The following is a 27,384-nucleotide window of genomic DNA, read 5'->3' as shown; positions in this document are numbered from 1 at the left end:
GCCACATGAACCTCAGGGCTGGGCATGCATGCATTCAGTAGAGGTAACCCCCACCCCCCTCCTTCCCTTCTTCCATGTTCTTTCCTTTACAGTTACTAGCATCTCTTCTTTTTATCTTCTGGTCATTTCAGCCACCACAGCTACAAGTTTAGTTTCTTTCGAATGTGCAAGTCAGTGCTTCAACCTCATTGTGCTGTGACTATGTGATGTCTCTGTGGACTCACTTGGCCCCTCTTTGGTGGCTGTTTTGGAAGGTTGCGGAATCTTTAGGATGTGGAGCTTTAATGGAAGAGGCGGGTCTCTAGGGAGGGGCCTTCATAAGCCAGCCCCACTTGTCTGCTTTCTGACTGCAGTCGTGGAGTTGTAGACACCGCCCAGCCAACTCAGGCTTCCGGTGCCATTACTTCTCTATGTGATAAACTCTCTTCCCTTGACCTTTAAGCCCAAATAAAGCCCTCTCTGAAGTAGTTTCTGTCAAGTACTTTGGTCCCAGGAATGAAGAATTAAATAATAACATGAACTTATCACCCAGAAGCCTGTGATTCTGATATCTGTTTCACCAGAAGCGTTCCTATCGATCTTTTTGGTGACCACTTCTTTTTAAGAGACAGGGTCCCACTGTGCAGACCAGGCTGGCCTAGAGAGCTCTGCCTTCTTCTGCTTCCTGAGTGCCAGGATTGAAGGCATGCACCATTATGCCTGGCAGAAGGTTGCTCTTTTGAACCGGTACTATTTCTCTGTTTCTTTCCATGTCTTTTTAAAAAATTTAATCAATTTACTTTTTTATTAATTACAGTTTATTCACTTTGTATCCCAGCTGTAGCCCCTCCCTCGCCCCCTCCCAACCCCACCCTTTTCTATGTTTTAATGAGTTTTGTTTTTAGCTGAGTATGTGAGAAATTATAATTTAGTAACTCCAAAAAATAGATACTTTTTTTGTTCAGGATTAACTACCTTCATTTTTTTTTTTTTAAATTGTTAAGTAAGAACTACACTGGCCGGTTTGTTCTGAGACTCCCCTAGACTATTTTTGTAAAGATTATTTATTGTGGGGTCACTTAAGTTTCTATTTTGCCCATGTTTACTTAATGCTTTGATGGCTTTTCTTAAAGAGTAGGAGCTAAACCTAGAAAGAAGAAAACAATCAAGCAAACAAACAAAATTCCAAAAACCAAAAAAGAAAATCAGAAAACCGAAACAGATTAAGAAATGCCCAACTATTACGCCCAGCGTTTGCAGCTGAACCGTCTGGGCGCTCCTTCAGCGCTGAGCTAGGCTTGCTAGGATCCTGAAGTTTGCTTTAGCTTTGGGGTCAATCCAAGATCAACGCTCAAGGCTTTCTCAAGTTTTTTTCTGGGCATGTGTCTTGCCTGGGCATGTGTCTTGCTTTCCCAACTCCTTTACAAACACAACTCCTTTGAATGTCCTGTTTGCCAAGAAAATTTTGTTCCAACCTCTCTAGTCCTTAAGTAGCCTTGAAAAAAAAATACAAAAAACAAAACAACAGAGTCTCAAGACCTCCAGACTGACCTTAAACTTGCTCTGTAGCAGAGGATGACCTTGAATGTGTGATCCTTCTGCCTCTACCTCCCCGGGGCTGTAACTGTGTCACCGTGCCCAGTTTATGTAGGGCTGGGGATTGAACCCAGGGCTTTGTGTGCGCTAGGTGAACACCCTTCTAGGCAGGCTGCTCCTCTAGCCCCTCGGCAGTCTGGAAGTGTTTTGTTTTTTTTTTTTAAAAACAGCTTTCCATCTTTTTTTTTTTTCCAAGATTGATTTATTTATTATGTATACAGAGTTCCGCCTGCATGTACACCTGCATGACAGAAGAGGACACCAGATCTCATTATGGATGGTTGTGAGCCACCATGTGGTTGCTGGGAATTGAACTCAGGACCTTTGGAAGAGCAGTCAGTGCTCTTAACCTCTGAGCCATCTCTCCAGCCCCAGTCTGGGGGTGTTTTGACCACCACTATTTTTGTTGCGGCATCTACGAGCAGGTAGTCTACCTTGTGTCTTTTGTATGCGGTATCCATCAAACATCCACACCAGAGACATCTTACTGCAGAATTACAGCAAAACCCCAGCTCTGGGAGTCCCAACAGATGAGGTTCAGACACTTAGGCAAACACACCGATTAAAAAGGTGTGTGTGTGTGTGTGTGTACCTGTTTATGGGTGTGTGCTTGGGTCCGTGAAGGCCACAAGTCAAGGTTGGGTATCTTCTTCAGTCACTCTTCACCTTATTTGGAGACACTGACCCTGAAGCTCACTAAAGTTGGCTGCTGGCCGGCCACTGAGGCCCACAGACCCTCCTGTCTCCTCCATCCCCACAGTGCTGAGGTTACAGACAGAAACTGTCCTGCCTGGCTTTTTGCATGGGTGCTAGAGACGGACCTCACGTCCTCCGACGTTTACAGCAAGCATTGTACTGACTGAGCCATCTCCCCAGCTGCTGCAGAAAGGAGATTTAATGGCTATTGCCTACTGGGAAGTACAGATAAAGAGGTCAGCAACCTCTCCAGTCCAGCCTTGGGACACCCTTGAGAGTGTTAGGCTTATATAGGGAAGAATCAGGGCTGGGGCAAGAGGCTGCATAGCCTAGTGGCCTTGGCCAAGGTGTGGTCGCTTTGATCAGTATCTCAGCTCTAGTTTCCCAGTGTGCTTTGCAGGAAGAAGCCCTCACCGCCTGAGGGATGAGCCAGTTCCCAGGAGACTACGGCTTCGGTAGAGGGTGATGTCATGATAAGGTGATAAGGTGATCTGTCCACAGCTGCAGACTCCGCTGTTCCTGGAATGTCAGGTGAGTGCCAGCTCAGGACAGTGACTGGGCAGCTCCAGGCATCCTTTAGGGGTCTGGAACAGTAGTACATTGTAAAAGGTGCTGATTCAATTACTCTTATCTTTTCTTGCACCACGGTAAGAAGTGTTGGGTAACTCCGGCTTTCAGACAGACACACCTTAGTGATTAACATGCCTACAAAGAGTCAAGCAGGTGACTGTCCCAGAGGAACAAGAAGAACTAAGGCGGAGATGCCAGGCTTTTAAACACTTTTAGTTACTCTTGGGCCTGTATGAGGAGTCCATGTCTCTTACCAGAAGCACTTTCTAATTGTCTGGTCTGCGATCATAACAGTTGTACCCAATACAGTTCAAATAAGGTCTGACCCTGCTCTGGTTTGAGAGAGGAAACTGGACTGGGGCTGCCTCGCTGGACAGGGCTTGGGCCCGACGTATGAAAATCCTTCACGGCTTCCTTGTCATTTTGAAGGTGGCATTTCCCACTCCAGGTGCGCAACTGTGTTTGTCCAGCTGCTTTCACCGTTTCACAGAGCACCGAAAATGCTGGTCCTGACAAGTTTTTATTTGTTTGTTTGTTTCCTCGTTCCTGTGGGGAAACAGTGGCTGCAGCTTCCTACTCGGCCATTTTGACCACTGCCGTCCTGCTCAGCCATAGCCTCAGTAACCTTGTCTCTCAAGTGATAAACGGCCATCTTGTCACATGCTGTTGGCAGCACCAAGGCTGGAAGAATGGGAGAAAGCGTCACCCAGGACTGAATGCCAGGAGATGGGGCCACTGGGAGACATCTCAGAGGCTGCTTACTCCAGGAGAAAACTAGAAAATCCACCCCCAACAGACCGTGGTTGATAGCAGGAGATTGCACACACTAAAGCTGGAGACTTCTGTTGGAGAGATGTAAAGGCCCGGATTTAACTCAGACAGTAACGATTGCTGAGCTCTGGCCTGACGTCCATACCGTCACTTGCAGAAATGAGTCTGACAGGCCTTCTGCCCTTGAGGAACTCCCAGACAGTTGAACAAAGCCCCATGGGTGGGCTCAACAGCGCAGGTCTTCACAGGGCACTGCACTGAGGAGGCTCAGCACAGAGGCTGGGTGGCGCCTCCTCCAAGAGGATACCTGAGGCGAGGTTTCAAAGATGGGAGAGTCAGTGAGAGTCAATAAATGTGGTCTCTTCACCCCTACCCCCAAGGTGGGGCAGTCAAGGGAAAGGAGGACTGACATGTCCTAGGGAGAAGTTGCTGCATGAGGATAGGCTAGGGGCTGTGGGCAACATGCAGCATTACACTTACAATGAAAACATCTCATGATGCCCAACATAGAACTAAGACTGTGTGTGTGTGTCCGTCCGTACCTGCATGGGTTGAGGCCAAAGGAAGACGCTGGGTGCCTTTATCTTTCTCTACCTCATGTTTGAGATAAGGTCTGTTTCTCACCGCGCCTGGAGCTCTCTCTTTAGGCTAGACCGGCTGGTCTGCAATTCCCTGGAATCTCTCAGCCTTTTGCACGGGTGCTAGGATACGAACACAGGTCCTCCCCCTGCTAGCACAGCAAGCACGTCGCCCACCGAGCCATCCCCAGCCTGGAGGACATTCTGGTAGGAGAATTCACAAGGGTTCTATGGGACCCTTTAGGACTCACCAGGGAGAAGTAGGAAGGTCATCTTGTAGGAGAGTCTTGGGCTTTAAATGGTGGGAAGTAACAGTGAAAAGAGCCGGTTTTGGCCCAGCGGGGAGCCAGCAATGCAGAGCAGGGGCCGGAAAGCTCGGCCTTTCACGAGGGGTGAGCAGAAGCTCCGCTGAATGGTGGCTGGGAGAGCAGTCTGCACACACCGGTTGTTTGCAGCGTTGTATCATGAAGGGCTTGTGGGAATTTCGTATCCTTAGTCTTCTGTTTTGCTTTGTCTTGCTGTTGTTGTTTTTTGAGACAAGATCTTATCGTGTAGCTCTGGCCGGCCTCAAACTTACCCCATCTCTGGAGTGCTAGTCTTAAAGGTGTGAGCCGCCGTGCTCTGCATACCCTTAGTATTATTATTATTATTTTTAAGGTCTGTTTTACTTCTAATCATGCATCTGTGTATGTGTGTGGGGGGTGTCTGTGCATGTGATTTCAGGTGTTCGTGGTGTGGGATTTCCTGGAGCTGGAGCTGCAGGCAGTTGTGAGCGGCTGGCCTAGGGTCCTGGGAACTGAACTCAGGTTCCCTGCAGGAACAGCAAGTGCTCTTGACTGCTGAGTCATCTGTCCAGCCCCACCCTGAGGTTTTGAACCTTGTCCTTCCTGTTGTGGACGCAGACTGTAACCCAGTCATGCTGACTGCTGGGCTGGAAATGTAGCTCAGTGGTAGAGCACTTGCTTAGTGTGTTTCACGCTCTAGGTTTGACCCTTAGCTAAGGAGGGGGAAAGAGAGGGCTGCTCGCTGTCCGGAGATAAGGGTGTCTCCAATAAAACCTAGTTCTTGGTTGATTTAGGGTATGTGTGTGAGATGACCTCCTTGGAGGCCAAGGAGCAGTCTGTGAGAATCAGTTCCTCCTTTCAGCACTAGGTGTCCAGGAATGGAACTCAAGCCATTAATTAGGCTTGGTGATAAGCGTCTTTACCCATGGAGACATCTCACCAGCCACAGAGATTTATACATGCTTAAGATACTTTACACTTAAAAATTAAAACCGTTTCCTAGTTATCAAGACAGCTCATGTTTCTTGTGGGAAAATGTCTGAAAATCAAGAGAGAGAACCTGGCAGTAGTGGCACTCTGCATCCCAGGGAGGCAGAGGCAGCCAGGGCTACACAGAGAAACCCTACCTCAAAAAACAAAGGAGAGAGAGAGAGAGAAAGAGAGAGAGAGAGAGCAAGGGAGCAAAACGCCTTAATCTCACTTCTCAAAGGGATCATTTGTTAAATTTTAGTGTATATTTTTCAAATACATGTGAGCGCTGGGATTAAAGGCGTGCCCCACCATGCTTGGCTCATATCTGGTTCTTACTTGACACTTTATTGAAATGTAAATTGCAAAAAATTTAGGTTAATATTTTAACAAATTTCTTAGATAAACTTACAGAAGCTGGGTCAAAGAATATGTGTATCTTAAATCTTTTTGTTCTATCTTGCCAGATTCTCTGAGAAGGGTGTGCCAATGAGGCTGGTGGTATTTTGTTAACATTTTTTTTTTTTGCATAAATTATTTTAAAGTCAGCTTTAAATAGAAGCAATGGGAGTCTGTGAGAGCCCTCTAGTGGCCAATCACTATTTGAGTTTTGCAGAGATTATTTTCTGTGGCATTAAATGTTTGTGTAAAATCTTAGCAGAGAGTTTATCTTGGCTGTTTAAAAGTCCTTTTCTCAGCCAGGTGGTAGTGGCTCATGCCTTTAATCCCAGCACTCAGGAGGCAGAGGCAGATGAATCTCTGAGTTCCAAGCCAGCCTGGTCTACAGAATGAATTCCAGGACAGTCAAAGCCTGGCCTTCTTAATTAGAATATAAACTGCACCTTCAATTTTCACAGCTACAATGAAAACAGTTACTGTCAATAATACTCTTTTGTTGGTGGGAAATACAATACGAGTCACAAAACAAAAAGGCTAAACGTGCTATTTGAGTGATGGAGGTAGGGTTCCAACCCAGTGTGCAAAGCCATCTGCCGTAATGGCTCCCTGGGTCTTGGTGCTCACGCATGTCCCGTTCAGGCTAACCTAGGAAAGTAGAATACCTTTTTATTCAAGAAACAGAAAGAAAGAGACACAGACCTGGTGGGACGGGCCTGTCATCCTAGCAGAGAGAGTCTGAGAAAGTGGATTATCAGTTAGAAGCCGGCCTGGCTTACGGAATGAGACTCAATCTTGAAAAAAAGAAAAGAAGATGCAGAGAAAAAAAAAAATCAAAAAGCCTTTTTTTTCCTTTATGTTCTTTAGAAAATGGAATAGCTACATAGTGTTAAGAACAATTTTTCTTTTTCAAAGAATTATTTTTATTATTTTAAATAATTGTGTGTGTGTGTGTGTGTGTGTGTGTGCGCACACACACATGTGGGCAGTTGCCTAAGGAGGCCAGAAGCACTAGCTCTCCCTGGAGCTGGGCCAGCTTCCTGACATGGGTGCTGGGGACTGAACTCAGGTCCTCTGCAAGAGCAGAAAGTGCTTTCACACCCAAGCCAGCTCTCAGAACCTATCCTTTCTAAATCATGCATTGAATGAAGGCCAGGGGCACATGTGATGATTTGGTCATGTTGTAATTCATATGTTTTTGGTAGAAGGTCTAAAACTTGACAAATTTGTCATTATCCTGATGTCCTATGTAGTCAATTGTCAATACTTTTTCTGTCTTTGCTGTAGGACCCTGGTGGGGCTTTTTAGATTGTTTTCTCAGTTTTTCCATCCAGTACACCCATATTTTATTATTATCATGTTTTTAGGAAAGGTGATCTCCAGTGCAGGGCTTTTTACTAACAAACCAGTAAGTATGATCTTATGGCTGAAACACAGGCCGTCACCCTGCGTCTTCTTAGGTTTCTGAAAGAAGGAGAATGGGCTGTCTGAGGACAGAAGAAAAGACTCAGCCCCAAACTCCAGCTATTTTTCAAGTTCATTGTTTTCTTCCCGGAAGGAAGGCAACTTTGGGATAAAAATGGCTTCTGGGCCAGAAATTGCACCTGTGGCTCTTCCTTCCTTCCTTCCTTCCTTCCTTCCTTCCTTCCTTCCTTCCTTCCTTCCTTCCTTCCTTCTTTCCCTTCCTTCCTCCCGTCATCCCTCCCTCCTTCCTTTTTTCCTTCCTTTTTTTCATTCATTTTTTCAAGGCATAGTTTCTCTGTGTAGCCTTGGCTGTCCTGGATACTCACTCTGTAGACCAGGCTGGCCTCCAACTCACAGAGATCCACCTGCTCTGCCTCCCAGATGGCTGGGATCACAGGCGTGCAGCACTGTGCCTGGATCCTGTGGGCTTTCTTGATGAGCACAGTTCTCACTCCTCAGCAAAGAAGCCGCTCTCTGCAGCAGACAGAGGCTGTTACAGAGAATCGCAGCTGGTGAATAAATAGAGCATAAGTGACTGTGAAGTGCCCATCCCAAGTAGGACATTTTTAAGGCAATGCCTGCACTCGGGGCTCAGAGAACACCGTAAAAGGCCAGCTGGAAAAGCTAAAGGGATCGGGACGATTGCCATGATAGTGTCTTCTGGTCAGGACAGGGTGTTGCAGCGGTGACCTCTCAATAGCTGTGGTTGTCTGCACCAGGCCTGTGTGAGCCCACACCAGCCAACAGTCCAGCAGTAAGGAGGAAGGGCTCACAAGCCCCACTCCTAGCTGTGAAGCTGCAGGCGGCCCACTGAGGGAGTGAGAGTCAGTTTCCTCTAGGGACAAGTCTCCTGATGAGTGGCCCATGCCCAGTAGTTAGCCCTGATGTGCATACAGGCATATGTAAAAGATGGCATGAATTTGAGAGAAAGACCCTGGGGGGAGCTTGGGCAGAATTGGAGGAAGGAGGGGTAGAGAGGATAAAAATGCACTGTACTTGTGCGTGAAAAAATTAAAAGGAGAAAAACAAAGGCTTTTGAAGAAAATGGTTTAATTGAAGCTGGAGGCCCACAAATGAGGCTCTGCACGTTCTAGCAGCTGAATAGCTGACTTTTAAAATTTCTATTTATTTATTTTTTGGGACTGCATCTTGCTGTATTGCCAGGACTAGTTGCAAGTTCCTGAGCTTAAGCTCTTCGGGTGGATTTTCAGGTTGGCCTCAGTAGCCTAGGCTGTGGGGGCACCACGGGGCCGCGTGCGCAGCTCACTCTGGGGATAGATTTGCAGAAGAGGCTGTTGGCACCCCAGAGAGGCAAGGAGGGTTTGACTAAATGCTGAGCAGGAAGAGCATCTATTCTGTTGGAAAAGCTCTCTCTGTGTAAGGGCAGCAGGAGCCGGACTACAGAGGCTGGGCTCTGCCTGTGGCCCACTCCCTGACCAGTGCCGATTCCATACGACATTGTCTGCACACGGCGTCTTCAGATTCCCTTCCTAGTGAGACTAGGAACTGTGGAGTTTTGGCACTCTCTCTCTTTCTGATTTTGTGCTATTGGATCATAATGTATTGAGTGTCCTCATGGGTGCCATCTTAAGTTTCAGGGACAAACAACGATAGATCAAATCCTCAAAGCACGGGGCATTTAACTTATTTTAAGTCTTTTTTGTTCTGTTTTTGAGACAGGGTTACTCTGTGTAGCCTGGAATTTGCTTGGTAGACCAGGCTGGCCTCAAACTCGTGGAGATCTGCCTGCTTCTGCCTCCCAAGTGCTAGGATTAAAGGCGTGCACCACCACAGCACAGCATTATTTCAAGTCTTTTTTCTGAGACACTTGCTTACACCATGAAGTTGTACTTCAGTAATTCTAAAAATATGTGTATATGAACTTTTTGTATTATCAAATGTTTTAAGTCCACTAGAGAAATTTGTGGTTTGAAAATAGATCTTATTAAAGGAACTCGAGGGGCTATGGAACTGGCCCAGTGAGTAGCGTACTTACAAGCAAGAGGACCTGAGTTTGAGTCTCAAGACCTGTGTAAGAAACGGTTGACTTGGGCTAGGGAGATGGCTCAGTGGTTAAGATACACACAGTGATAGTTTTCTGAGACTGATTCTCCAACCAAGGACCATGCATGGATATAACCTAGACCTCTGCTCGGACGTAGCCCATGGCAACTCAATATCCAAGTGGATTCCCTAGTAAGGGGAACAGGGACTGTCTCTGACATGAACTCAGTGGTTGGCTCTTTGACCTCCCCACCCCCAAGGGAGGAGCATCCTTGCTAGGCCACAGAGGAGGACATTGCAGCCAGTCCTGAAGAGACCTGATAAGCTAGGGTCAGATGGAAGGGGAGGAGGACCTCCCCTATCAGTGGACTTAGAGAGGGGTAGGGAGGAAATGAGGGTGGGAGGGAATGAAGGAGGGGGATACAGCTGGAATACAAATTAAATAAACTGTAATTAATATAAAAAATAAAAATTTAATAAAAAAAAAAGACACACAGCAACATATCAGGTGGTGCCCGTAATTCTAGCTCTAGGAGATCCGACCTCTTCAGGCATCTGCACTCATACACACTTACCACACACATGCACACGTAATTAAAAACAAAATGTGGTAAAAAATGAGAGAAAAAAGGTGCACCGGGTTGTGTGCAGTGGTAATTCCGTATCTGGGAAGGTGGAGACGGACAGTCTCCAAAGCCAACTGGTCAGCCAGGCTAGCTTACTTGTTGAGTTTCCAGGCCAGTGAAAACAGAAAAACAAAACACCAGGTGGAGAATGGTGCCTAGAAAGCCGCACTCGATGCTGTCCTCTGGCCTCTGCATGTGCACACCCACACATATGTGATCCCACTCTCACACACACACTCAAAAGATAGTTGATTTGTAATCTTAGAGAAGTGCATAGACATCTTGTGCTATCATATATTTGGTTTCCTAAAGAGACAAATATTTCTAGCATATTAAAGAAACTGTCACAGAACAGTGTACATTTTAGTTGAGCCTGTCACCTATTTTGCATGTGTGAAGTAGAGGTTAATCTGTCACAGGGTTCCTTCATAACTCATTTCCTTCAGTGCTTTTTAAAACACTTTTTTTTTAAAACCACTTATGAAATGACATGATCACTAGTGGGCGCTAAGAGCACACTTATTTGGCCCAAAGTTCCTAACTTGAGCTTTTTGATGTTTGCTAGCAAGCATTGGCTCTGAGTTGACGCGCTCTAGCAGGATGGCCTTCATTTTCGCCAGCCGATTTCAAGTGTAACGGTTAGGATAACATTTAACACAACTGTTTCCTTTTCCACACACATCTGTGGTTTAGTACACTCATCCATCCTCAATACACTCCCTCTCAAATGCCTCCCAGTAAGAATAAAACATTTCATACTGAATATAACATTGGGCTTACAGTCAGAAAGCAGAAGCTCAGGTCTCCTCTGGAACTTTCTAGTTCTGTGTTATACTGTGGGGAGGAGGAGAGGTGACAGGTCAGAGTTCCTAAGAGAAAGCGACCTGAGGTGGGATAGTGGGAACCCACTGGTGACACTGTCTGGGTGTGGTTGGGCTCTGAGCCTCACCGTCACACCCAAGGGTGCCTGAGATGGTGCGGGGCTCAGAACATTGGCTTATTGAGCTGTGTTATGTGGGAAGTCTACTTCTGATGGCAGGGGAGATTTGAGATGCAGTCACAGCAAATACTGTGGGAGCGACCCCATGACAAATAAAATACAGCGGAGAAAAGAAAACAGTACACAAGAGAGCCGGCGGGCCCCCAGGACCCCAGAGCCTTGCTGCGGAACTGCATCCTTGGTGCCTGTGGCCCATGCCGCCGTGTCCCACGGATAGTGAAGGGTTCTCTGGTCTCTGTGCTTCAGTGGCTGCGTGGCTTCCTTGGGAGGAGATAATCTTTTTGCTCAGGGCTAATTTATTCAGCGAGGTTTTATCTCTGCCGGACTCCCTCAGATAGTGTCCGTGTGTATATGTCATAGAACATAATGGAGAATTTAGTGTCTTGTCTCTTAAATGCAGCTCACTTTTTCTATTGACGTGAAGTCCCTTAAACATAATACCCCTACTGGGAAATCCACTCTTCCCATTCCTGAGAGAAGGTCATGAGAGTCACAGCGCTGAAGGAGTGGGTGTAGAAGGAATGAGTACCCTGGGTGTAGCCCTCCAAGACAGAAATTCTGACAGTTTAGCAAGTCATTTTACTACTTTGTGCTTGAGTTCTCAAATTAGGCTTTGCAAACACGTGTGTGTGTATGTGTGTGTGTGTGTCTGTGTCTATGTGGGTGTGTGTGTCTGCCTGTGTGAATATGTGTGTGTTTGATTGTGTAAATATGTGTGTGTGGGGGTGTGAGCATGTGTGTGTGTGTGTCTGCATGTGAGTGTGTGTATGTATGTGTGTAAGTGTGTAACCCGTGCTCAGTTCCGATTGGCTGGAGTGTCATGTGTAGAACATTAATTCTAATGGAGTCCCCAAAATGTAAATTTCTTAACTAGTTTTACAATGGATTGATGGTGCTTGGGGTTTTTATATTTTATATTGTACTTAGCACAGAGCTAGTTTTGGATGTTAAAGAAAATACTTGACAACATCCAGATTGATAGAACTTATGAGGAAATACTCTATGGAGTTGATGATTCATTCAAAAAGGGGGTTTATTCCTACAAAACTGTTTGAACAAATGCTCACCTTACATGAGTGCAAGAAGAATGCAAAAGCAGGAGTTCTGAGCTCCAGACCACAACGTAGTAGTCAGGTTTACTGAGTCCTTGTACCACATATTTTAGCTCTGCGCATGGAGTGACTTACATAGAAGTAAAGAGCACTCTGACGTAGATCCCACGTTCACCCCCACTTTACAGACGGGAGGAGGGACATTGAGCAGGGCTGGTGAGATGGCTCAGCGGGCAAAGGTACCTGTCTTCAAGCCTGACGACCTCACTTTGCTTCTCGGGGAACACATGGTAGAAGGAGTGCACGGACTCCTGCAGGTTGTCCTCTGAGCTCTGCACATGTGCTACACACACACACACCACACACACACACACACACACACACACACACACACAAAATCATGCACACACAAAATAAATAAATCAAGGTGTAATAAAAAATGCATGAAATTCTCAAGGAATGAATGAACATATTATTATTATTATTATTATTATTATTATTATTATTATTTTGGGACAGAGTTTTTTCCTTGTAACAGGTCTGGCTGTCCTGGAACGCACACTGTAGTCCAGGCTGGCTTTGAACTCACAGAGATCCGCCTGCCTCTGCCTCCTGAGTGCTGGCATTAAAGGTATGTTCGACCACTTCCCCGCTAACTCTTATGTTCTTTAAAAAAAAGAAAAAGCAACGTGAAATGTTTTGATCCGTAGCCAGGAGCAGAGCCAGGACTCGAACGGTGCAGCCTGGTCTGGGCAGCACCAGTGACTGGCGCCATCAGCAGGACCAGCTCTGTGTCACGTGTGCTGTGTGAGTTATTAGCTCACAACAACACCGATGAACTGTTTGCCATTCTTGCTACAAAGTGCAGAACCCTTGGGTCACACAGGCTAACCGACAGCCCGCTTGTGTTCTTGATCAAAGGCAGCCTTCCCCAGAAGCCTAGGTGACTTGCAGTGACTGTAGCATGGCAATGGCCGTGGGAAGCTCAACACCAATGGTGCGCTATTGGTGTCCGAGGCTTCAGAATGCTGTGTTTGCCGAAATCCTTCACCATTTTAAATTGAATAAATGACGAGCGGGAAGTGGCCCAGGTGACTACATCAAGAGTACGTTCAAGGCTGGATAGATCAAGATACATAGTAAGATAATCAGATACTTTCAAGGCTTAACACTGCGATAGCCTGAAGTTGTAGCTCAGTGGTAGGGCCCCAGCCCAGCATGCTCAGGTCCTTGGGTTCATTCCCAGTACCTTCATCTACCCAAGGCCACATAACGGGCCTTATCTGAATGCTTGGAGGGGAGAGGGCGGCCAGGTTGCTGTTGCCCATAGCTTCTGCTTCCCACTCAGCCCCGGCTGGCTGTTTTCTCAGTGGAGAACAGAGGCTATCTCATTCACAGTGATCTGGACGCAGTGCCTCCCTCCTAATGTATCACAAGTGGAACACCAGGCCCTTTAGGAACATTCGGAAAGTGATAACCAGGCTGGGTTCCCAGGAACGGTCAGGGACAGGGATGAGATGAGGCCGGTGGATTCTAGTTTCCCTCTTAGCTGTGTGGACTTGAGGAGCTCGTCCTTTTGGGGGCTGTTTCTTCTGTGTAAAATCGACAGTTGTTCCCACTACCGAGCGTGGAGAATTCAATAAGCTATACTATAAAAACACACGTACATAGTTAAATACTGATAACAATACCACAAGTAGCTACTGTCACCATTATTGTGACCACAGCTAACTCTGCTGGTTTGCCACCAGGGCAAAGTATCTTCGTTATGTTATTTGTTTCTTGTGGAGTGCCTGTGTGCGCGCCCGCGTGTGTGTATACACAGTGTGCACTAGAAGGATGTTCCGTGTCCTTTGTCACCATCCACCTTTTTCTCTTGAGACAGAGAACAGCACTGAACCTGGAGTAGGGTAGCAGCCAGCAAAAACAGAGATCCTTCTGTCTTAGTCAACAGCACTGGGGGGACAGACATGCTGGGCCACGCCAGGCCTTTTATTGGGTGCTGCGGATGGGGATTCAGGTTCTCCCTTTCTCCTTAGGGTCATAGGAAACTCTGCCGGGTGCCCTTGGAAGTTTTAACAGCTGAGAAGGGGAGTGAGCGGGTAAAAGTTGAGACAGGAGACCCAGACGCGGAGACAAGAGAGAGGTCTTAAGAAGAGAGACTGCGTTTTGCAAATCCATCAGGAGCCCGACGCACCCCGCGCACCCCGCAGGTCTCCATCGGGATGGGGTTAATTAACTTTCCTGCGCGGTCCCGGCGTCACCGACCCCCTGCTGCCGGCTCCTGGTCCTCTGCTTCCTTCCACACCCCTGCTCCGGAGCCCGGCCGGCGATTGGCTGGCTTGGCCCGGGGCTGTCGCGGATTGGCGCTTGCTGGCCCGGGCCACCTAGTTTAAAGAGGGGGCGGGGGCGCGCTGCCCAGCTGCGCTGCTGTCCCCTCCAGGCGCACCTGTCCCCGCTGCACGCTCGCAGCCTCTCACCCTCCGCGGAGGAGTTTCCCCGGAGCCAGGGCCGCGGAGAGCAAGCCCAGGGCGGGCTCTGTCGAGGCGGGCGCAGGGGGGCACAGTCCGCGAGGGTCCAGCCGCGCGGACGTCGCTGTGGGCACCATGGTAGCCACTTGCCTGCAGGTGGTGGGCTTCGTCACGAGCTTCGTGGGCTGGATTGGCATCATCGTCACCACGTCTACCAACGACTGGGTGGTGACCTGCAGCTACACCATCCCCACCTGCCGAAAGATGGACGAGCTGGGATCCAAGGGTCTGTGGGCCGACTGTGTCATGGCCACCGGCCTCTACCACTGCAAGCCTCTGGTGGACATCCTCATCCTCCCGGGTAAGAACGCCGAGCTTGCAAGCAGTTCCCAGAGGCAGGACGGGCCAGAAATGGGGGTTTTAGACGGGGTTCTCACAAGTCTGGGCACTCAGAGGCTTCTTGGGTACATTTTTGGCATCTCAAATCCCTGCCTAAAGAACCACCTGCCAGCTCCAGTTTCTTCATCTGGAACATGACATGATTACGGCAATTTGGCCACCGGTAACACTGACCAATGGCTTTGATAATTTCACCAATCGAATCCTACACGCATGGTAGAAACTTATTAACTCCCATCGCTTCATCATCCCAGGTTCCCAAGCCAATGGACCAAAATTGCTGCAGTCCTGGCCCCTGCCTTCTCCGATGGGCTTCTGATTAGGGCTCTCTGTAGAAGTGAGGAGGAAAGAGCAAAGTAGGAACGATCTGGTGTCTCAAGTGGGTGTAGGTTGAGCTTCTAGACTGTGGTGCCCCAGAGGTGTTCAGGTGAGGCTAGGCTGATGTTCAAGGACTCTCTGGACTGCCCAGATTAGTGACTCCAAGTTGGTTCTCTCGGCCACCCCTATCTTTTGCCCAGAGATCCCTTAACAGCAGGCTGCAGTGACACCCCTTCCCTGCTAGGGTGACATGCTTCCCCAGTTCCACCCAGCAGGCTACTGGGTTTTGGGAAAACCCAGTACCCTGAGAAGGAAAGGCTGCCAGGGAGACACAGGTCAGTTCGAGGCTCCTTGCGTGTGTGTTGGAGGGTGCCTGGGGTGGGGGTGGCGTGGGGGTGGTGGCGAGCCTCTGAAACCCTGGGTGAGGGAGTTTGGGAAGGAGCATCTTTCTATGGGAAAGTCTGTGGAAGCAGTTTTAACAGTTAGGCGACTTGGGCTGCTGTGAGCACCGCTTGTATATTTCTGCTAGAACTCTGTCATGCCCTGCGGCTTCACTGTCACCTGGGTCAGGTTGTCTAAGTCCCTCTGGCCTTGGGTCATGTATGTCTTCAAGGGCATAGTCAGGCCCTTACATGAGGAGAAATCAGCCCTAAAGCTGCTGGTCTGACAACAGCCAAATTTGTACATTCTCCAGGGAGAATATTTGGCTTTCTAGAGACCTGTGAAGAGCCTCAAGCGCCCCCTACTTTCCAGACAGGGCATTTGGAATTCACCTCCCTCCATCCAGCTCACTTACTGCTTGCTGACTTCTTTATCCCAGGATGCGGTATTGGGAATTGAACCCAGGGCTCTGTTCATGCTAGGTGAGCTCTCTACAGACTGAGCCACATTCCCACCCACACAACATTTTAAGTTCTCTTTGCGTTCTCTCTTGGTCCATACCTTGCCTCTACCATATAGTAGGAGGGCACAGTGCATGTCAGACCTGCCGTTCACTACCCCTTCCTTTCTCCATTTGGACATTCAGAAGGCCAGGCATTAGGGAACCCCGGTGTGGACTCAGCATCAGTTAACGCTGGCTTTGGTAGACCTGAGTCAGACTCTGGGACCTAGCCACTCACCATCTGGGATGTCTGGGGCGAGTTGCTCACCTCAGTAAGCCCTAGCAGCTTTCTGTAAAGAATGTAAACCAGGTATCTTCCGGGATTGCTTGTGGGAGCCAGTGAGACAAGAAACAAAGTCCCGCTTTGAAGTAGAGATATTCTAGAAAGGGCAGATGCCATTTTCTAGTAACAGCTGGGCTTGGCTGTAGTGATTTCTCACTGATGTATAAAATCCTTTTGTTTCCTTCCCCTGAAACTACATTTCCTGAGTGCTCCATGCCAAATGATTTGTTTTCAGAACACACAGGCCATGCTGGGGGGCAGGGAGTATATTTTGTGGAGAAGCTTATTGTTCCGCATCCCCAACCTCACCCAGCGGGTGGGGGAGGGGCACCCCTCTGTCCCCGTCTTCCGATTTCTAGACAGGGTGTTGGTGTGGCAGCTCGTGGACGGCCTCGTGCCATAAATTTCAGAGCATCAGTTTGAGTTGACTGCTGCCTTTGTGTGGGCCCTGGATGCAAGGGGGGCGCTGGGCTCAGGCTCTGGGGCTCCTCCCAGGGGTCCACAAGTCTATGGTAACTGATAAATTATCTCATTCTTATGATGAGATGGGCAGCGGTTGGAAGAGAGCCCATGTGGCCTGCCCTGCTAAGGGGCAGTGTTTATGCTGCGTGTTGGCATACAGGGAGGTTGGCTGTGTCTGACATGGGGGTTCTGGTACGTGGGAAAGAGTTAGGGTCAGTTCTTGGCCTCGACGGGGCCTCTAGCTTCACTTCTGCCTACGAAAACGAAACAGACAACCGTCATTCGTAAATGGGACTCTTTAAAAAAAAAAAAAAAAGGAGAGTGGTTTTAATGAGAAGCAATAAATAACGTGAAGGTGAAACAGTGAACTTAAATCTGTGAAATTCCCCTGGAATCTGTACAGATTTATCTTACACGAAATTGTGCATATTATAATCTGAATCTTCATAATGTTCTCACTTAGCTTTTTTATTTGGCAGTATAGAGTCGATACCTTTGCTCTACATCTCTCTTTCAACTCACATTTTCCTCCATTGATAGATATGTCAGCTGTTGTGGGGGCATGAAGACCAAGACAGGAGTCTACTCAAAGGAATCCCCAGGCTAGAGATATACCTTTCAAACATTGACAGACCAGGGGGAGAAACATGCCCAAGCACCATTCATGAAGCAGGAAGTAGAAGCTGACCATCTGAGGGGATAGGAGACCAGAGGACAGCAGCCTCTTGGGAGGCAGGAGAGAGAGAGAGGGAACCATAGTCTTAGCTTACACTGTAATTCAGGGCTACAGATAGTCACACCCAGCATGAACTGAGGATAAAATCAGTACTCTGGAGATAGCAGTACCACGCCAGGCTCAGTGTGGTGCCTCATGCCTATAATCCCAGCACCGGGGAGGCTGAGGCAGGAGGATCATAAGCCTGAGAATTGCCTGGACAGGGCAATATTGCCAGTACTATTTGCTACTATTTTTTTTCACTCCTTAGCACAGAACATTTTCTAAAGACTCTCTGACTTGTGAACTTGATGGCCGGTAGAATTCTACTTGGAAGGTGGAGACGATCTAGTCTTATCACTCTGCAGGTGAGGAAAGTGATGCAGTCAGTAACTGACTTGCTGGAGTTGCACAGGCCAGTCACGTCGCAGCAGACTGGAATCAACAACCCAACGTCACAGCTGACCTTTCCGAACACTTGGGTTTCTAGGTGAATCTTTACCAAGGTGTTATAGTAATGCAGGTCAGTGCCTGGTGGCTCTGCTGTGAGCATGTGGTTTGATCTTCACCTTGGGTCTGTCTCTCTAGCACTCTCCCTGAGTTGAAGGTGTGATCTTGGATATTTATCATGTTTGAAGTCGTACAGGGGACAACAAGAAGGAGGACGGTGGTGTTGAATTCTTGAGAGGGGGGACTCAGGAGCAAGAGGACCCCCACCCTCTAATCCAAGTCTAACCCTGCCTCTCTGCTCTCTTGTCCCCAGGCTACGTTCAGGCTTGTAGAGCCCTCATGATTGCTGCTTCAGTTCTGGGTCTGCCGGCCATCTTGCTGTTACTGACAGTTCTCCCCTGCATCCGAATGGGCCATGAACCTGGAGTGGCCAAGTACAGGCGAGCGCAGCTGGCCGGGGTGCTTCTTATTCTGCTGGGTAAGCTTTCTCTTTGGCACCCCAACTCCACTGAGGGTGAAGAACCTCCGCTCTTGCAGTTGCTACTTCAAGAGAAATGTGAAAAGGAGTCAAGCGAATCCAGCGGGCAGCAGCAACTCACAATCTAGATGCCTTTAGATCGTATTCCAGAGGAAGCTGTGACAGGATTCCAAGTTAGATCTGTGCGAGGAGCCGATAGGTTAACAAGAAAATGACTACCCGAGGAAGACCTGAAGGAAGTGGGTCATGGGGCTGCTCTTTAGGCAGGCTTCACAGTAGAATCAGTTTAGTATGGCTTCTACTCAGACTTCACAGCAGATCAATTGAACTGGAGTTTTCCAAAGATCAGGTCAGAAAAAAATATTTTTAGGAGGCTCCCAGGGAGATTCTCATTGCAGTAGGAAATGAGAGCCTCATTAATAAGTAATGGAAGGTCAGGAAGAGAGGAGCACAGAGGGAAGGCATGGAGGGAGGGAGACCAGCAGGTGATGGATCAATGGTTTTGTTCAGTAAGCGTTCATTGATCGGGTATAGCAGTTTCTGTGGTAGTAACGGGGACCCCGACGGTGAAAAGGGGTCTATACCTTGAGTGCGTATAGACACTCCAAGATATGGCCTGGGGTCACCTTAAAAGGCCCGTGTGCAGTAAACAGGAGGAAAGGCAGCTAAGTCACAGTGAAGGGGTTTCCCAGAGCACAGGAATCCAGGGACCAGAGAGCAGAAGGGAAGGTGACCGGTCAGTGACTGGAGGGAGGAGCAATCTAGGCTGAGGAAGTGGTGCGTGTTCATTCAGTTTCGCTGAACCTACGTGAACACGGCAGCTTGAATTAACTTCCTGCTGAGGGTCTTGTCTCCTGTACCGCAAAAATAAACGCTGGCAAAGTGAAGCAACTGTGTGATCTTAGCCCTTACAAAGTGAAGGCAGCAGGATCAGAAGTTCAAGGTCATACTCTTGGCTACGAGGATAGCCTGGGGTACATAAGACCTTGTCTTTCCTGACCTTTCACATAACTGTTCCAGAACACCTCTAAGTGAGAAAGCACGTTAAAATAGCTGCAAACAAGCCTGTGGGAAGGAGAGAGACGAGTGGCCTCTATTAATGCACACCGTGGTTTCTGCTTTTTGGGGGTGGCGCTGACACAGTGTGTGGTTTGAAACTTCCCAGATGAATTGACTTTTCTTTCTCTTTATTATTATTATTATTATTATTATTATTATTATTTTAAACAGAGTTTCTCTGTGTGGTTCTGGCTGTCCCAAAACTTGCTCTGTCGATCAGGCTGGCCTTGAACTCAGAGATTCACCTGCCTCTGCTTCCAGAGTGCTGGAATTAAAGGCTTTCGTCGCCACGCCTGGCTGGTTTTTTCTTTATCTTATTACTATGTTTTGTTTTTTTTTTAAACATATGTCTATGTGTGTGTGCACATGCACGGAGGACAGTGGGTTCTCACCTTCCACGGAGTGTGACCTGGAGAACAAACTCAGGCTCCCGGCCTTGACAGCAAGCACCTTTACCCACCGAGCTCTCTTACTGGCCCAAGTTTTTCTTTATCTTTTTAAGGTGGCTTGCTTGTATAGGCAGACTGTTTGACAGCTGAGCAAAGTGAGGCGGGGCTGGGCATCGCTCAGTCCCTGTTTGTCTGTCTCCACCCAATCTGTGGAGAAGAAGAAATCTGAGCCTGAGGGAGCTCTGGCATCAGCTCGGTACCAGAGCAGGGGCCTGCGGCAGTTCCAGATTCACATTTTCTCTGCTGCCCTCCTCTTTTGATTGCTGTCAGATTTCTCTCTCGGCAGGTCTCTGCTTGCCCCTGGGTTTCATGCTGTTTTGACAGGATGGAGCTGGCTCTGTAGAGCTCCTTGTCTCAGGAGTATCACCTGCTGATTTCCTTGGAGTCTTCTTGGCCCCTGCCATAGGGTCAGGGATGGCTGGGGGAAGCCGGAGTGTGAAGGCTCCCTTTGTGTGCGGCTCTGGGTTGTTTTCTGCCACTCTCCCCTCTCTGGGGAGATGTTGATGATGGACCCATGCCCAGTGCTGAGGGGTCACGGGGGATGTTCCAGCTCAAGTGTGGCTGTGGAGAAAAGGGCAGGGGGTAGTACAGGAGCTGGGGGGCCTGGGAGTGGGCACTGTCACAGCTGGTTCTGATGTGGAAACCAAACGTGAATGAACCTCTGACTGTTTCTTCTGAAGGCTTGAAAGGAAGCCTGCATGCTGGCCAGCTCCACCTTATTGGGAAGAAGTAGGGGCATGGTTCTGCAGTGCTCAAGGGGCAACAGATGCTTCCGAGCTGGGGGAGAGAATGAGGGGAATCTCATCTGTTAATTTTCAAGGCACAAGGCTCTGGGCCCTAACATTTTGTTGGTTGGCGTCAAACCAACCGGACTGAATCAGGATCCCACTGACTCCCCAGTTGTGTCAGCTGAGCAGTTACTGTCGCTAGCAACCATGCGTCCTTCCCAGCTTAGTAGGAACGGCACAGTGAAGTATGGGAAATCTTCAGCATGGCATCAGGCACATAGTAAGCCATGCTTGCCACGACTGCAGTTGTTGTTGGCTAGGGGAAATAAAGAGCCAACACAGTCACGTTTGAGTTCTAGGAGGGTCTTGTCCACGGCACGACTGTGCATCCTGCATCCTGGCTTAATGGAAATCAGGATGTGGGGACCTGATTCATGTCCTCCATCGTGAAGGAACCCTGATTCCTAGCTCTGATGCAGCCTGTTGTTGCCTTGCTGCACAGTGGAAAGCACTTCTTCCGAATGTCTCTCGGGAGTGGCAGGGAGGAAGCTGTACTTGGCCTCCTCAGGGAACTCCTTTCAGTTTTTCTTCTTCCCTTTAAACATCTGGGCCTGGTGGCTTTATTTATACTTGAGAAAGTTGTTACTGTTATAAACTTTTGGGCTTATGGTGGATTGTGCTAGAATTAAGGGTGAGGGCAAATGTGAGGTGAACTTCTCTACAGGGAAAGGGAATCCTTGTGTGTGGGAAGAGGATGTGGCATTTCAGTATGGCAGTGACCGTGCCCGTCAGCAGATAGCCTAACTAACTGCTGTGTGAACCCTTCCTGTCTCTGAATTCTTTTTTTTTCTTGACAAAATACTAACAAGTACCTGGATATGCAATATTGTGTAGAGCAACAACTAGCTTCAATCCCTAGCCACACACACCTAAGCAACAAATAAGAATGCAGTTAAATTCAGCAGACCCCCACGAGGCTTGTTTTAGATTGCTGTAGGAGAAGGGAGGTGATGTGGGGAGGAAAAACAACAGGAAAAATGTCGGTGTGGAAAGCTGGCCAGGAAAAAACGTACTCGAATATTCCATTTGACTTGATGGCAGTGGCAAACTTGGGTTTTCCTGCCGATTACCGGTGTGAGAGGACCATGTCGCCTGATGGCTGCTTTCTTATGTCCGTGCTTTAGAAGATGACAGGCGAGAAAAGAACAACTCAAGCTCTTCTAGCTTTGAATGGGGAAGGACAGCTGATAAGTATGACTCAGTGAGGACTATTGCTTGCTCCTTTTCCCCTCCCTGATCCCATACATAGGCCTCTAACTTACCATCCCGGTACAGTTCAAAAAACTCAAGTAATTCAACGGTGCTTTAAAAAAGTCCCTTCCTTGCCTAGTACAGGAAGCAGCAAAGCCTGAAAACGAGCACATCACAAAAGCACATCACAAAAGAAGAAAGGCTAGTGTCTGTGGACTTCCTGCATTGCCTTTTTCTTCCTTTGTTTTTCTCTCATTTGTTACCTAAAATGTCAGGCACACCTGCATCATTTTACTTAACATCACTGTATCTTTTTTTTTATTTGCGTGTGTGTGTGTGTGTGTGTGCGCGCGCGCGCGTGCGTGCGTGTGTGCGTGTGTGTGCATGTGTGTGGTGTGTACCTGATAGGTATGAGGAGGGGTGCCTCAGTTATCCTGCTCTGTCACTTTTTGCCTTACTCCCCTGAGACAGGCTTCACTCAACCTGGAGCTAGGCTGGCAGTCAGCAGGCTTCAGTGAGCCTCCTCTTCTGCTCCCTGCCATTCTGGGGTTACAGGGGCAAGTGGCTATGCCCAGATTTTTATGTGAGTGCTGGGGATTTGAACTGAAGTCCTTATGCTGTGCATTACATGCTTTTACCCACTGAACATGTCCTTAGCCCACACTTATTTTTCTTTTGCTAATTTGTTTTTTAGCTGACACCTAATAAGTGTACATATTTAAGAGGTTGTGTGTATCTCATTCATTTAATTTTTTTTTCATATTACCATGTATTCTTTAACATCTATAAAGATAGAAAGATACACTTAAGTTCTGCTTTGGTAAACTGTCTTCCCAAATAATTTGTTTAGTTAAGATAGATCATGAACTTTTAGCAAAGACATGTCCTGTCAACTAAGGAACACATCATATTGCATTATTTGAAAATTGTCCACAATACAGGCAAATTTTGTTTTTGATTTTTGAGACAGGGTTTCTCTGTGTAACAGTCCTGGCTGCCTTGGATTTCTCTGTATATCAGGCTGGCCTGGAACTCACAGAGACCTGCCTGCCTCTGCCTTCTGAGTGCTGGGATTAAAGGTGTGAGCCACCACTGCCTGGCCTCAGGCAATCATTTTTAATCTTTAACTAGGAGGGGTTCTACTCTGGAGAAGGCTGAATCCTGTGTGCATAGCTTTCTCCCCTCTTTCCTCTTTTGCCTCCTTTAGTTGTTACTGCTTGTCCCTAAACAGACTGCAGAGTCCTGCCCTTGCCTGTGCAGTTAAGGAGGGTGACTACTGAAGGAGCAAGAACAAGCCTGGTCTACAAAGTGAGTTCCGGGACAGTCAGGGCTGTTACACAGAGAAATCCTGTCTCGACAATGCCCCCCCCTCAAAAAAACAAAAACAAAACAAAACAAAAAAACAACAAAGCAAAACAAAGTTCTTTACCTTATGGGTACGTATGACTTTTTATAAGACCTTTTTACTTTTCCCAGAGAGCAAAAAAACCTCTCTTTTTGGAGTATATGTAGGTAGGTACACAGATAGGAACCAATCTAGAGGAAGTCCTTGAGAAAGCCAAGAGTGCATGCAGTTTTATCCCTGGCCCTGTTTTCAGTGAGGTGGTGATCTGGGCTGAATTTTCTAGCTGCACTGCTTGGTCAGCATATCTAGTCCCCACAAAAGGTACTGCTGGAAAGGAGCGTATCCTCCTTTCTTTGTGTCTAAACCTTTTTCCTTTGGTTCAGTCTGAGGTCACTGCAAGCCGGCCTCTAGGTCCCTTTCATGTTGTGTGTGGCCTGTCTGTTCCTCCGCGGTTTTGATGTAGTTCAGTTTTGAGTGCCACAGGAATTCTACCCCGAGTTCATTCATCTACTGGTGCCTTGTTTTGCATGGAGTATGAAAGAGGGGAGATTTTAATTAAGTAAACGGTGAGTTTGTGACTCTCAGTGTGTTAAAGTCACGTTAAAATTTGTGATTGGGGTGTAGGTAGGGGAAAGTAGAGCCAAAATTAGACTACTTTTCATTCATCTGTCTGTCCATTCATGCATCCATCCATCCATCCATGTATCCATCCATCCATCCATCTATCCGTCTGCCTGTCTTTTATTTGTCTACCCACTCAGGTGATCATTATATGATTGTATAGACGTTCCCTCTTTAGTGAATTGCATACAGTAAACTAACACCATCGCTGACACATGTAAAATCAGCGGAGCCATCACTCTTGGAACACAGAGCCTAACTCTGTGTTTCAGAGTGGGCTAGGAGTGTCTGCTGTATTGCTTCTTGCCATGAGAAGCTCATGGCAATTTTCTCGGGCTGAAACACTCTAGAACAGAATTTCTGCACCCTGTCTCCACAGAGGAAAAGCTTTCCTTTCATAGGACAAACTTCAGGCCAGCCTGGGACACACAAGGCCTTTTTTTTTTCAAAACAATGTAAACAAAAAGAAAATCAAACCCTTCCAATCCCAATCTCTTGCCTCTGTCCTCTGCTTTGGGGGTGTGTCTGTACTCTTTAAGACCGGAAATGACCTCTTTTTATTGTGTCTCTGTACATCTTGCTCACCGGTGTACACTTAGTCTACTGTTAATAAGAAGTGTTGTAAGCTACAAGGCAAATTAGTTTACATAAAGAAAGACTATTTCTTCTCCTTGGGCAGATATCATAAGTTAGAAACCTTGGCAGAAACCTGAAAAGTCACTTGCTGCATTGAAGTTGACAGGGGCACCCCAGGTAGCAAATGTTGGGCTGGCTGAGCAGTGCTCTGCCTTGAATCTGTCTGTATGTTTTTGGACACCAGCTGGAAATCCTACCTTTCTGATTAGCTTCATGTCTGGCAATTCTAACGGTCTAGCTCAAGTTAAAGTTCTTCCTAAAATTTCTGTCCTGCTGTGTTTGAGAGAAATTAGAGGATACTAATTGTTTTGAGCTGTGTCACCCTGTAAGATAGTCATTAGACACATGTGGCCATTTTAATGAAAATCATTAAAACTAAAAAAAGTCAGGTTTTCAATCTCAGTAGCCCCATGGCCTAAGTGAAAAAATGGCCCCATGTAGCTTGTTGCTGCCCTGTTCAAGAGCCAGTTTATATGCTCAAATTTCCTTAAAACAAAACCTGGACTAGCATGCAAGTGCAGGAGATAGAGACACATGCCTCCAAGCCTGACGATTTGAGTTCCCCATCCTTGGAACCCACATGGTGGACTCATGGAAGTTGTCCTCTGAGCTCCACACAATGCCCTGTGGGGTGTGTGCCCCCAGTACACATGCTCACACACAATAAATCCGTTAAAATGTAACAACAGTTAGAAGCCTTGGGTAGGTTTTTTTTTTTTTTTTTTTTTTACCTCTGGAACTGTCCATTTGTGTGTTGGTGGTTTGTGGCCAGGAATGGCCCCACACAAACTCAGACCTTTTGCATGGTCCTCCGTCAGTGTTTGCTCTAGTAAGAGAAAAGGGGCAGCTGGCGCAGGTCTTTTACTGTGGGTTGACTAACTCAAGACGGGATGGAAAACAGTTTTCCATTTCTGCAGAGCCTGGTTATTCAGCCATCCAGCCAGGAAACACTGAGCTGTGCTGAGCTTGGAGTTTATAGACATAAATAAGGCAAGGCCCCCGCCTTCACAGAGCGTGGGGAACGGATGCACAAATCCAAAAGCCTAATATGATTAGGTAAGTATATAATAATAGAATTGTAACAGTACAGAGCTAAGAACAAGGCTCAGTCAATAAAGTGTGCCTAGAAAACCGTGGGGTTCCATCCCTGGTACCCCATAAACTGGTTGTACCAGCCCATGCCTGAAATCCCAGAACTCAGGAATGAGGTTCAAGGTTATCCGTGGCTACACAGCATGGCTGCCCTAGGCTATATGAGGCCTTGATCTGGCAACAACACACACACAAAACCTGGACCCAAACGAAAAAAATAACATGATGTACAAGTGAAAACAAATACGTGGGGTTTGGACTTAAACTGTTTGTATTAAGTCTGGATAAGGGGGTTTCTGCTAGCTGGTCCTTGAGAAAACCAAGGACCGGACACTGGACACAAGCTTATGTAAGCCAGCTTGTTCTATGGAGCAGAGATTGCCGAAGCTGCAGTGCTTTGTTTTTGGTGGTTTGGTAGCTGACAGAACGGACGTGTGTGGAGTGAACCTGCTTGCCCAGCGCACTTGGAGTGTGATGCGTGAGTCCAGTCACCCTCTCTCCCTGTCTCCCCAGCTCTCTGCGCCATTGTCGCCACCATCTGGTTCCCTGTGTGTGCCCACCGTGAGATCACCATCGTGAGCTTCGGCTACTCGCTGTATGCGGGCTGGATCGGTGCTGTGCTGTGCCTGGTGGGTGGCTGTGTCATCGTCTGCTGCTCTGGGGACGCACAGTCATTTGGAGAAAACCGTTTCTACTACTCTTCTGGCTCCAGCTCGCCAACACATGCCAAGAGTGCCCACGTCTAAGAGGGCGGCTCCACTGCCCACCGAGGTGCTGTAGATGCTGGGCCTGGGGCCCCGGGTTTGCTCGCCACAGTGGGGAGAAGCCCACTCTCCTGCCAGGCACTAAAACCAAAGGTCTAGAACGTACCCTGCCTATCCTGCCTGGCACTCCGCAGTCGTAACCCCGCCCACCCCACCACTTCTTGGCTGCCTTAAGAAATCTCCAGCTCAGATAATGCCCACCTAGTTTTCTCATGGTGTCGCTGGCCGTTAGCTCTTTCTTCGGGCATTCCATTGTTGTTGATTAAAAAAAAAAGATATTTTGTTTCTCTCTTAAATTCAGATGTCTTGGGAGCCTTGCTGACGTGGGTGTGGACTGGGAGAGAAATAAAAGACACTTTTCAAACGGTTACCAACGACAATGGAAGCTTCCTAGAGATACCGCTCTGTTTTTCTCTCGCCTCTTAGTTTCAAGGTCACTTACATATAAGAGATAGAAAAGGATAGACTCGGGAACACGGGTGGGAGGGGAACCTCGGGACTTTCTCTCTGTGGGAAAGCTTCCCTTTTATAAGTTGAGGGGTTGGGACTCTTTTTTAGTTTGTGATTTTACATTTTTCTGTACATACTTCTTCAAGATTGATCATTTTTTATAACCATGGGTTTCCTGAAATTCTCAGTTCACCAGTATGAAGGAAATGAACCAAACAGACTTTAGTTATGCAATAAGTAACAGTACAAAGATTATAACTTTAACTGACCGTCCATGCGTTCCAGGTTTGTATGCTGTAGTTTTTAATTCTACAGTTGCGTATACTTCAGATTAACACATTTTAAAACGTTTTCTCCCCTCTATCCCCGTCTCCTTTCTGTTAGCGATCTTGAGGCAATGTTGTTTAACATAAGTTGTACTGTTGAATTTGGCTCCCTGGGTGTAAACACTGATGCTCTGTCAGTGTCTGACTGGACACTGCAAGCACAGTCGGTGCATTTGTTCAGGTAAAATCTGTGCAATAAAATAACAAACTGTCTCCAAA

General features: G+C 47.5%; 2 protein-coding genes across 2 annotated transcripts in view; one reads left to right on the top strand and one right to left on the bottom strand.

The window, feature by feature from the left end:
* Positions 1–14,593, bottom strand: part of LOC110545694 (syntaxin-12-like) — a 27,895-nt gene extending 13,302 nt beyond the window's left edge. Inside the window, exons 1-2 of the mRNA XM_021631997.2 lie at positions 14,466–14,593; positions 14,250–14,372 (exon numbers count right to left, since the gene is read on the bottom strand). Of these exons, the coding sequence (XP_021487672.1) occupies positions 14,250–14,372; positions 14,466–14,593 (251 nt within the window). The remainder of the gene's footprint in view (positions 1–14,249; positions 14,373–14,465) is intronic.
* Cldn11 (claudin 11) lies at positions 14,382–27,384 on the top strand. The gene is made up of 3 exons (XM_021632000.2): positions 14,382–14,817; positions 18,280–18,444; positions 26,139–27,384. The coding sequence occupies exons 1-3, from the start codon at positions 14,592–14,594 to the stop codon at positions 26,369–26,371; spliced, it is 624 nt and encodes a 207-aa protein (XP_021487675.1). The 5' UTR covers positions 14,382–14,591; the 3' UTR covers positions 26,372–27,384.

Source organism: Meriones unguiculatus, chromosome 2 (genome assembly GCF_030254825.1).
Source record: "Meriones unguiculatus strain TT.TT164.6M chromosome 2, Bangor_MerUng_6.1, whole genome shotgun sequence".
Taxonomy (NCBI): domain Eukaryota; kingdom Metazoa; phylum Chordata; class Mammalia; order Rodentia; family Muridae; genus Meriones; species Meriones unguiculatus.
The sequence above is the reverse complement of the archived record's forward strand: the minus strand, read 5'-3'. Positions and strand labels throughout refer to the sequence as shown.

What these genes read in the sequence shown, in the direction of transcription:
- Cldn11 (XM_021632000.2), top strand. Translation starts at nt 14,592, where the DNA reads ATGGTAGCCACTTGCCTGCAGGTGGTGGGCTTCGTCACGAGCTTCGTG. An exon ending in GGACATCCTCATCCTCCCGG is followed by an intron (nt 14,818 to 18,279) that starts GTAAGAACGCCG and finishes TCTTGTCCCCAG; the next exon opens with GCTACGTTCAGGCTTGTAGA. An exon ending in GGTGCTTCTTATTCTGCTGG is followed by an intron (nt 18,445 to 26,138) that starts GTAAGCTTTCTC and finishes CTGTCTCCCCAG; the next exon opens with CTCTCTGCGCCATTGTCGCC.